At 48.0% G+C, this 11,434-nt stretch overlaps 1 protein-coding gene across 8 annotated transcripts in view; it reads left to right on the forward strand.

Moving 5' to 3' along the window:
* Positions 1–11,434, forward strand: part of PDPR (pyruvate dehydrogenase phosphatase regulatory subunit) — a 36,784-nt gene that overhangs the window by 13,156 nt on the left and 12,194 nt on the right. For 7 of the 8 annotated variants that reach the window (XM_025199750.1, XM_006020186.3, XM_025199749.1 and 4 more), the window contains 5 exons: positions 1,432–1,624; positions 2,307–2,431; positions 6,781–6,936; positions 7,030–7,163; positions 10,248–10,396. In XM_025199750.1, the coding sequence (XP_025055535.1) occupies positions 1,432–1,624; positions 2,307–2,431; positions 6,781–6,936; positions 7,030–7,163; positions 10,248–10,396 (757 nt within the window). Of the gene's footprint in view, positions 1–11; positions 723–1,431; positions 1,625–2,306; positions 2,432–6,780; positions 6,937–7,029; positions 7,164–10,247; positions 10,397–11,434 lie in introns of those variants that run through there. The other variant, XM_025199753.1, reaches the window with a different exon arrangement.

Here is an 11,434-nt window from a genome sequence, read left to right on the forward strand (position 1 = left end):
CCCCCCCCATTTTTCCAGGTATGCTAGCTTGCATTTTCTCAAGGTTAATCTCCATTTTTATTTTGTGTGGATACTTCTAACTAGAAGTTTGCATGCTTTATTGCCCTTTTTAGGCTATGGGTATTTTAGTTCCCATTGAAGGATGCAAGGAGTCCCTGCTTCCTCACAATGTCCCTGTGCGCTGCCTTCACATCCCCATTATTTTAGGACCTCTCCAACTCCTTGCTAATTTTTTCCATACCAATGCCTCTGTATGACACTACACTCCACCTCACCATTTCCCTTGTGACTGCTAATGCCTTAGCATTTGACTTTCTAGGCAGAGTGGGTTTTATAGAAATAATGCATACCTAAGGGTCTCCTTGCATTCTTTCCCTGACCTCCCGTTCCTACCAGCACTTTGTTAAATTATTCCTTTGCTTTCTGGCTGTGAGGTAGTATTGACATGAAATAATTTTAATGTTGGGCTAGTGGGTAGAACTGAGATGTGGGTGTGCTCTTTTTCTGAAATGTGTTGGGGGCTGCCATTAACAGGTTTCTTCACCTCTGAATAATTTCAAACCTGGTTGAAATTGCTGTCTGCTAATCAGTGGCGTTCTCGCTATCATGCATGTGCTCTCTTCCCTGTTCCCCCTTCTGTTTTCAGTTTTCATCAAAATTGATAAAGTTCTGCCTATACGTGTATAGAATTTATAGATGGACAAAGGATGCCACCAACCTAGGTATAGTTGTTTCCTTCAGCCAATTCCTCTGTCTACAGCTCTGGTGGATTTCATTAATGATTGCAACACCATTTAGTTTAGAGTTGTCATAATAGCTACTATAAGGCCAGATAAAATGCTGGTCCTGTTGTCATCTATAGAAGTAAAATTTAACCATATACTTGCAGTCTGGAATCCTGGGTTACAGAGTGGGAGAGTGAGTAGAGGTGACAGGAGCTGTGTTTCTAGTAAGATATTTTAAGGAAATGTAGAATGTAGCCATTTTATGCCTGCATGTAAAACACAGGGAGACTTTTGGGCAGTGCTGGTTTCTGGAGAAGCCTTTTGAAATACTTTGCAGAAGACTAAGTAGGAAAAGTAAATATTTGTTGTATGGCACTGTCCTCTTCTGAATACCCCAGATGGGGTTCTTCCTCTGGCCTGAGAAGGCAAGGTTTGTTGGAGTTCAGCTGTTTCTGCTGGTGTGCACTAGTTGTACCTTTCAGACAGTGTCCTTTTGTCCTCTAGATGCATTGCCATGTAAGGTGTTGGTATCTGCTGAGATCATATCATTCCCTCTGGAGATCATATTATTCCTTCTGTGATGACCTGTACAGTCTGGTTTGTGCCTAGTTTGGGGATGTAAGCAAAGTGACTGAAATGCCCACAGACTAAAGGCCTTGATTTGTCAGGATTAGAATGTCTTGTCTTGTTTTGTTTTGGTAAACAGAGCCACTGCTGAGTGCCCTTCTCCGTAGAATGCCAGGCTTGGAGGCTCTGGAAATAATGCAATTAGTGAATTGCCCAGAATCCTTCACACCAGACATGCGGTGCATCATGGGAGAGTCACCCACTGTACAAGGCTATTTTGTCCTGGCTGGGATGAATTCTGCTGGAATCTCTTATGGTGGGGGAGCAGGCAAGTAAGTGGCTCACTACTATAGTGCAAGTGCAGTAGTTGGGGCTTATGTGCAATGTGAAAGTATTCAAATCCTACATATATAAAAATTTTAACTGATACTCGGGTACCTGAGTTCACTTAATATAGCCTTTAATGAGGGAGAAAAACGTATAAGATTTTTTCTTCAGTTCATTTCCCTGTTATGTTTGTCCAGTCCTCATCAGGTTATAATCCTCTTTGCACACCTTGTTCCCCTGCTCATCTCCAGCTTTGTTCAAAATTATAGTTGGTGAGCCTGCAGCAGTACTGGAAATAGCAAAGCAGACTGCCTCCTGGCCCCAGATTAAACATGCTTCAGCACTCCTTGTTTTACATAGCCAAAGGACTTGGCATAATAGCAGTGCTAGCTATCCAACCATCTCTGGTTTCATTAAGGATGCCCCCTTAATTTCCTGCTGCTTTGTGAATTTCAAGGCAGTAAAATATTAATGATTTGATTTATTTGAAGGATGAATTTGAATGGTGGAACCACCCATTTCCTCAGCTTCCACTGGTGTTTGTAGCTTTTTCCTTATTGAAAAAATGAAAACCAACCAAGTAATCAAACAAAAATGACCCAGTTTGTATCACTTCTGATTTAAATGCCAAACTTCAATAAGGTATCAGGTAACATACAATTTTCCTTTGTTTCTGTCTCCAATTAGATATTTGGCTGAGTGGATGGTAAATGGGTATCCATCAGAAAATGTGTGGCCCCTAGACCTAAAGCGTTTTGGTGCCCTTCAGAGCAGTCGCACCTTCCTCCGTCACCGTGTCATGGAAGTTATGCGTAAGTAGGATCACAAGCTTTCACTTGCATATACAAAGAAGTTAAGGATTGTTTTCTTTCTCATCATTTCTTCCCCTGGCACTGAACTGCAGTCATTCTGAAGGATGCTTTCTGCTTTGTAGTAGTCATTATGGCAATGCAGCCTTTGCATGCCTCCTAGCTAACTGAATGGGAATGCACGCCTCCTAGCTAATTCTGAATGGGAATTTAGGGCATACCTAGTTAGGGCTCCAAAATGCCACACTTGCTCACATACAGCACTCCTCAGAATAGGAAACACCTTGTTTTTGAAAGTCAGAATAAAGAAAAAAATCTTTCCTGAACTTTTTGGCTATGAGGGTGGTCAAGCATTGGAATGGGTTACCTAGAATCTGGAATTGTCATCCCTGGAAATTTTCAAGAGCAGGTTAGACAGACACTTGGCTAGTATGGTGTAATGAGGGATGATCCTGCCTTGAGCACAGGGCTGGACTAGTTAACATCATAAGCTCCCCTTCAGCCCTCCTTTGCTATGATCTTACCTGAGCAGCAGCAGCTAGGCACCAAACCTGGTCACTGTTCTGCTCCCTGTGGGTCCCATATAGATTTTTACTTGGCTTATGTTGAGCAAAAGTTTTAAGTGGCAGAAACTGCTTTGACCATATATCCTTGCATATTAGCATTCACCAGTTTCCAGCAGCTGTTTTTGGGGAGGGTGGGAGGCATGTGCTAGGTGCGGGTAAAATATATCAATGGAAAAAGAGCACAAATTACTAGTTAAGAGCATTATGCTGTCCTGAGCATCATAATGCTCTGCATGTCAGTATACTATGGAAATGTTAATGTGCTGGTACAAGAATATTTAGGCTAGATGTCTCATTTATCACTTGTGAAGATTTTGCAAATGCTGTCTGTTATCGCAAGGAAAAAAGGCTTGGCATGTTGCTGTTGTCCATGTCTTCTAATCTTCCTTCATTCCAAAGTTTCTGATCGGTTGTGAATTAAGAACTTTTATACACACAAATAGCAGTTTTCAAGCTGCATAAGGGATATTTTTGATAGTTATAGAATTGAAAACTATTACCCATGTCGTTGCAACACAAGTATCCACACAACTCCTAAGCACCTGTAGTAATCTATGCACTGCATGGGTAGCTATGCAGCTATATATTAGGGCTGTGTGAAGCTTCGGTCGTTGATTCAATTAGGCTCAATTTGGTGGCCAAATCTCCGAATCGAATCAGGAGACCCTTTAATCTCTCCGAATCAAATTGGAACCCTCCAAACCAATTCAGAAAGATTCGACAGTTTGGACATAGACACTTTAAATGTTTTTTTCTACATACCTCATGGTGCCAGCCGGCTCGTGAATGCTGAGATGGTGGGGCAGATGGAGTGTCCCACAGGAGCCCGGGGGGTACCCAGAACGCTTGGCAGCAGACCCAAAGCATTTTCAGGTCGGCCAGGGAGCATGCTGACCGACCCTCCCCCCCCTGCCTTCCCCAGCTTGGCTACTGGTGCCTCCTGGGTCTGGAGGGGGGCACCCGGGGTCTCCTCGCAGCTGATCGCAGGGGTGGGGGGGGGGTCCCCCAGTGCGCTCAGCAGTGGACCTGGAAGTAGACTGAAAACCCACCCCCAACTGCACTCCTGTAGGACATCCTCCCCAGCATCGCAGTGTTCACAAGCTGCACCTGGTACCTCGAGGTATGTAGAAAAAACATTGAAAGCTGTGTCTATGGCCGAACTGCTGATTCTTTGAATCGGCATCGAATCTTCAGATTCAGATTTGGCCGAATCAAATCGGGACAGTGATCTGAATCAACAAATTGAATAACTGTCCCCAATTCGGGCCGAATCCAAGTCTGAATCAGAATACGGCCCATTTCACACGCCCCTACTTTGTATGCATGTACTTTATAGATTCATAGATGCTAGGATCAGAAGGGATCTCAGTGGATCAAGTCTGACACCCCCACCCCTCCCCACCCCCCAGCCAGGTGCCTGTCCAGTCTTTTCTTGAAGACCCCCAAGGAAGGGGTGAGCATCACCTCCCTTGGGAGCCAGATTCTGGCAACCCTAACTGTGAGGAAGTTCTTTCTGATGTCCAACCTAAATCTACTCTGTCAGCTTGTGACTGTTGTTCCTGGTTATTTCAAGGGGTACCCTGGTAAACAGAGCATCTCCTATTCCATGCTGCCTGTCCCACATGTGAGTGGCCCTACTCTGGACCCTCTCAAGGTTGTCCACATCCCTCTTGAATTGCGGCACCTGGAATTGGACGCAGTACTCCATCTGCAGCGTGACCGGTACCACATAGAGGGCACCTCCCTGGACCTGTTCGTGATGCACCTACTAATGTATGACAAAGTGTGGCTAGCTCTGCTAATTACTTCATCACATTAATGGCTCATATTCATCTCGGGGTCATTGTCAACTCAGATCTCTTTCTGCCGCTGTGCTGCTGAGAAGGTCATCCCCCAGCCTTTACGTGTGCTGGTGATTCCCTCTCCCTAGGTGCAGCACCTTGCACTTGTCCTATTGTTCTCCGCCTGCTTCTCAAACCTGTCCAGGTCCACCTGGATTTGGTTTCTTCCCATCAGCGTGTTTACTTCACCCTATAGTTTTGTACAGGCATGTCGCATCTTACGCAGGGTTAGGTTCTGAGGTCACCGCATAAGGCAAAAATCATATATAGTCAAATTGCCAGCGATTTGACTAGCGCCGACTGCCTCTGCCTCCAAAACCTCCCGCTGCGGAGCTGTGCTTGGAGCTGTACGGCCGGTGGCAGTGGCGCAGCGTGGGGGGGGGGATGGCTGCATGCTGCCGGGCCACCCCCACGCTGCCAAAACCTCCCACCGCAAACTCAAGCCCCGCCCCCCCGCGTATAGTTGAATTTGCGCAAGTTTAATGCGCGTATGATGCAACTGTATTGTATCATCTACGAATTTGGACAGAGTGCTTTCCACGCCCTCATCCAGGTCACTGATGAAGATATTGAACAGCACCAGCCTAAGTACCGAGCCTTGGGGGACCCCACTGCCCACATCTTTCGAGGTCAATACTAACCTGTCCACCACCACTCTCTGGGTATGACCCTTAAGCCAATTTGTCACCCATATGACTGTGTAATCGTCTATGGCACAGTCGTTCAATTTGTTTATGAGAATAGAATGGGATTCCGTGTTGAGGACCTTCTTAAAGTCCGAGTAGATGACCTCTACCTCGACTCCTCCATCTAAGCATTTAGTGACCTGGTCATAGAAAAAAACAAGGTTAGTCAGGCAGGATCTATCTGCTATGAATACATACTGGTTGCCCTTCAGCATTATATTACTTACTGGACTCCTACAAATGTGATCCTTGATAATTTTTTCAAGGGTTTTCCCAAGGGTAGAGGTGAGACTAACTGGTCTATAGTCACCTGCATCCTCCTTCTCCCTCCTCCCTCTCCCTCCCCTTTGTGTATGTGTTAAAAGTTCTACCTGACCAAAACCCATGACTAGCAGATAGTAGATACAGGAGAAAGAACCAAGGGGGATGGTCCTCCCATATGTTAGTCCAATTAGCTGTATTTTTAGGGCATGTTCCCAGGAAGCAGGAGGCCCCAATTTTAGTACCCCCTCAACAGGGATGTGCCTTTGCCCCTGCTGGGAGTGAAATGTAGAGATTCCTGGATAAGGATCTTGCACCCCACCCCCTGTTCTCTCCGCACCCCCTTCTCCCTCCTTTCCCCAGGGTCAGACCAATCACCATATTTGAGGTCTGGAAATAATTTTGCCCCATGGTCAGACTGTTATGGACTGTGGAGGTTTCCATTTTCCTCCATTACAGGGGTCTCGAGCATACTTTAACCATGTTTGCAGCAGCAAGCAGGTTATTAACCTGCTTTACCTATGGCAGGTTAGGGTTTTGTCTTGTCATTTTGTTGGTGTTGACTGTATAATTTTGCTGATAGGTTACAGAATGAATATATATAGGATGGTTTTGATAGGGATGATCCTGCCTCAGGCAAGGGGATGGACTAGATGACCCCTAGATGTCTCCTTCAACCCTACTTTTCTAGGATTTCTGCGCTGTAGTAGAACATGCTAGTGCCCTTGGAAGAGTTGACATTTGAATGACAGCACTTCAAAGGTGACATATGCAGTATATAGGGACAGCACTGGAAAAGGTGTCTTAAGTAGCAGAATTTTCTTTAGTTATTAAGTTAAAACTAGTAAAAGGTAATCTGTAACAACTGTCTGGAATTGCTGTAGCAATGGATATTTTAAATTATTAGTAAGGAATGCTTGACAGGAAAGGGTAGTCTTTATAAGGAAACTATGCTTGAGTGTCAGTCATTAAGCAAATTGTAACTTGACTGTTTACAGCCCTCATCTGTGATTTGAAGGTTCCCCGTTGGGATTTCCAGACTGGCAGGCAGCTACGTACATCCCCTCTGTATGATCGCCTGGATGCTCAGGGAGCTAGATGGATGGAGAAACATGGATTTGAGAGACCGAAGTATTTTGTCCCACCTGGGAAAGGTGAGACCATATTCTCCTGTGGGTAGTGCATTACTGTTGGTTTAACGTGGAGCATTTCAGTTGAATGGTCATCTTGATTCTTCTTTGTGTTAGATCTACTGGCTTTGGATCAGAGCAAGACCTTTTACAAGCCAGATTGGTTTGATATTGTGGGCTCTGAGGTCAAGTGCAGCAAAGAGGCTGTCTGTGTCATTGACATGTCATCTTTTACCAAGTTTGAAATAAGTGTAAGTATTGGCAAATGCCTGCTCTCAGCTGCTTTCCTAAATGCCCAATTGGGAGTTATTGTAGAACTGCATGATCAAATGTAGATGTTACCACAGTCCTTTAGCACTCTGGTGGTACAGGCAGTCCTTAGACTTACGACACACATGGTTCCTGAAAACCGCGTCGTAAGTCAAAAGGTTGTAACATGGAACCAATTTTCCCATAGGAACAGTGTTACAAATGGGGGATTGGTTCCTTTACTATGCTCGACACAGCTGCATCCAGCTGGTAAGTCTGTGGTGGGCAGGAGTGGGGAGGGAAGGGGCATGGCGGGGGCAGATCAACGCCCCTGCAGCAAGGGAGAGATTGGGGCTGGGACAGGGTCTGCCCAGCTGAGGCGGAGGGCACAGGCGTGGCTCGCTCTGGGTGGGCGTAGTGGCGCTGGGAGCGGGGGCTATACCCTGCCGCCACTCGCCCAGCCGGGGCTGCGGGGCACAGAGCAGAGGCCCTGCACTGCCTCGGACGGGCCCCGCCTCACGCGCCCGCTGGCTGGTGGGGGGAGCCACAGCTTCCCCCTGCCCTGCACTGGCTGGATGAGCTGCAGCAGGGCATGGCATGGGCATGTACCCCCGTATCTGTATGGGGAGGGTGGTGGAGACGGCTGTGGGGAGGTTGCAGCCACCTGTCCAGAGTTCAGCCTGGCGCAGCCCTGGCCCCGGCCACCCTGTGCAGATCTGGGGCACATGCCCCCACCATGGCCTACTGCTGCTGCCACTCACCCAGACGGGGTGGGGCAAGGTGAAACCACAGCTTGTCCAAGAGCCGTAGAGAGGCCAGGGTGGCTCCCTCACTATGCACTACTTGTCTGAGGCAGTGCAGCACCTCCGCCCCAAGCCCTCCTGCCCTGGCTGGGCAAGTGGTGGCAGGGCATAGCCCCAGCTCCCAGTGCCGCTGCACCCATCTGGAGCAATCTGCACCTGCGTCCCATGTCCCCCCCTGGCTGGGCGAGCGGTGGGAGGGCAGAGTCCCCACTCCCAGCGCCTTCTGCCTAGAGCGCAGCCCCGGTCCCGCCCACCCTGCACAGATCTGGGGCACACTCCCTCCCTCCCCCTATGGACTGGCGCCATGCAGCCGCAGGAGCCTCCCAGCCTCAGCCACAATCCCTCCCTCACTTCAGGGCATTGATCTGCACCCCTACGCCCCTTCCCTCCTCTCCCCCCTCCTTCCCCGACAGACTTACCAGCTGGATGCAGCTGTGTCAAGTGTCTTAAAGGTGAAACCCCCATCAGAACCTCCAAACGGTATCAGTTTACAAATGTCGTAAATGCCGTTCATCGTAACTCAGTCGTAAGTCGAGGACTGCCTGTATTGTTCTTTTTGTGGTTTAATTGGCAACCAATGGCCTCTGTGCTGTATCCAGCCCATGAAGAGGTTGCATTCGCCACAGGAAGACCCAGCTTGGCCTGGGGTGGCAGGTGATGATGATCAGGCAGGTTGCAGCTGTACCCAGCCACCCATTATTTTTGCAGCACCCTCCTCAGAAACCTGCCCTGTTGCTTTCTATCCTTGTGCTTACCCTCACTGTATGGGGGCCAGATATCTGTAGCAAGGGAAGTACAGGCATTTTGAGCAATCCATGGGGCAGAGATTTATAGCCGAAGGTGGGGAGCTGAGCTGCAAGATCTGGCCCATGGCAGCAGAAAATTGCCAAACCCTGCAATTTAAGGGGTAGGACTCAATGATCCTTTGAGGTCCCTTCTGACTCTAGCATCTATGAAAAACCCTGGTTTAATTTATAGCATTGATGATGATCAGGGATCTGGGTTTTCCATTTGTCATGGAAAAGTGTGGTTTTTTGTCCCTTAAAGGAGAAAACCCCAGGAAACTGTGGGTTTCCTCTTGCAGGCTGGCTGAGTTCCGGCTGGCAAAGGGCTGCTTGGGGCTGGCTGTAGTGGGATGCAGGGGGCGCTCTGTGCGTGCGTGCGTGCATGCACGTGGCAGCCAGGCAATGAGGTGGAGAGCAATTCCCACAGTTCCTTCCAGGTAAGTCTATGCTGAGGGAGTGGCCACAGGCAATGTGGGGGGGCAGGGAGGCACGGGCAACACATTGGGGGAGAAGCCGGCAGGGGCACAGGTCGGGGGGGAAGCAGGGAGGTCATGTGCCCCCGGATTTCTGCACCCACAGCAGGGTGTGGGGCTGCAGCCTGGCCAGACCAGCTCTGAGCAGGATCCACCTCCACAGCCCAGCAGGCAGGACCAATTCAGGAGGAAGCAGCAGTGGGGTGCACAACTACCTCCCGTGCTGTGTCCTGCGTGCTGGGTTGCAGAGGCGGCTCCTGCCTAGATCTGGTTCAGCCTGGCTGTAGCCTTGCATCCTGCTGTGGGTGTAGAAATCTGGGGGGAGGGCATGTGTCCCCCTAACATGTTGCCTTTGCTCACACCCCAGCTGGAGTTTCTCTTCTCCTCCCCCCCCCCCAGTGTATGACTGTGGGCTGGGAGTGAGAGGCACCAGCATGGGCAGGGCACTGGCATATCAGGGATGCTCAGTATCATAAGGCAGTGGAGGGGACAGCTGCAGCTGGACCCGCATCCTGGTGAATGAAGGTGACAGAGAGCTCTGACTTTTCCATAAAAAAAACAAAATCAAACACCAAAATGTATAGGTATTTAGAATTTATTTTATTATAAAGATTGAAGCACTGATAGGCTTCTAAATTGGATATATTTACAATTTTAAAGCAGTAAAACATTGTGTTCAACTGATACCTATACACATAATGGCATTTCATTTTAATCATGGAAAAATGTGGATTATGGGTTTTTTAATTGGAGAATTTGGGGTTTTTAAACAGAGAATACCAGGATCCCTGACTGATGGTCTAGAATTTTAGCAAATTTAACTTTCTGAAAGCTCTTGGATACTATGGTGATGTGGTGTGTATAGAAGCCCTAGACATCTGTGTAATCATCATTATGAATGGAAAGGCTTTTGGTGGGATGAATCATGATGCTATCTAGAACCACCACAGCAATTTTGCGCTGCTCTGTCAGAGCTCCATCCTCAGCTAGCTCATTTGATTCTCTTCTCATGTCGATCCCTACAGTCCACAGGGGGTCAGGCGCTGGAGGTTCTTCAGTACCTTTTCTCGAATGACCTGGATGTTCCAGTTGGACATATCGTGCACACAGGCATGCTAAATGAGAAAGGAGGTTATGAGAATGACTGCAGTATTGTACGCTTAAACAAACGCAGGTAAGTCTGTGCAGTGGTATTTTCATTTATCAGCCACCCCTCTTTTGTCCTGGCCTTAACTTGGTTTCCTTAGTGCTTTTTATTGCAGCTAAATCAGTTTCTTCTTTTTTTTTAATATTACTTTGCCATAAAGGCTTCTCTCCTTGCCCCATCACTCACATGTGCACATAATCTCAACAGTCTCAGTTTCCTAATTCAGTAGTTGAAGACCTCCAGTGTTGGGGAAAGCAGCCTTTTTCTAGTACTGGAGTGATAAGCTTATGTTCTAAAAACAAAACCAGCCTGTTTAGCCCTGAACTGTATAGTTTCTCAAAGGCAAAGTAAATTGTGTTAAGTAATTAATAGAAGTTCTTATTAGTAGTGGATGACTACACAGTCCGGTGGGTGGCGAATTGGCTGGAGGGCCGCATCCAGAGAGTCATGGTGGATGGGTCGGTTTCGACCTGGAAGGGTGTGGGAAGTGGGGTCCCACAGGGTTCGGTCCTTGGACCAATACTCTTTAATGTCTTCATCAGTGACTTGGACGAGGGAGTGAAATGTACTCTGTCCAAGTTTGCAGATGACACAAAGCTATGGGGAGATGTGGACACGCCGGAGGGCAGGGAACAGCTGCAAGCAGATCTGGACAGGTTGGACAAGTGGGCAGAAAACAACAGAATGCAGTTCAACAAGGAGAAATGCAAAGTGCTGCACCTAGGGAGGAAAAATGTCCAGCACACCTACAGCCTAGGGAATGACCTGCTGGGTGGCACGGAAGTGGAAAGGGATCTTGGAGTCCTAGTGGACTCCAAGATGAACATGAGTCGGCAGTGTGACGAAGCCATCAAAAAAGCCAATGGCACTTTATCGTGCATCAGCAGATGCATGACGAATAGGTCCAAGGAGGTGATACTTCCCCTCTATCGGGCGCTGGTCAGACTGCAGTTGGAGTACTGCGTGCAATTCTGGGCACCGCACTTCAAGAGGGATGCGGATAACCTGGAGAGGGTCCAGAAAAGGGCCACTCATATGGTTAAGGGCCTGCAGACCAAGCCCTAC

The sequence above is a fragment of the Alligator sinensis genome, unplaced genomic scaffold (assembly GCF_000455745.1).
Source record: "Alligator sinensis unplaced genomic scaffold, ASM45574v1 scaffold203_1, whole genome shotgun sequence".
Lineage (NCBI taxonomy): Eukaryota > Metazoa > Chordata > Crocodylia > Alligatoridae > Alligator > Alligator sinensis.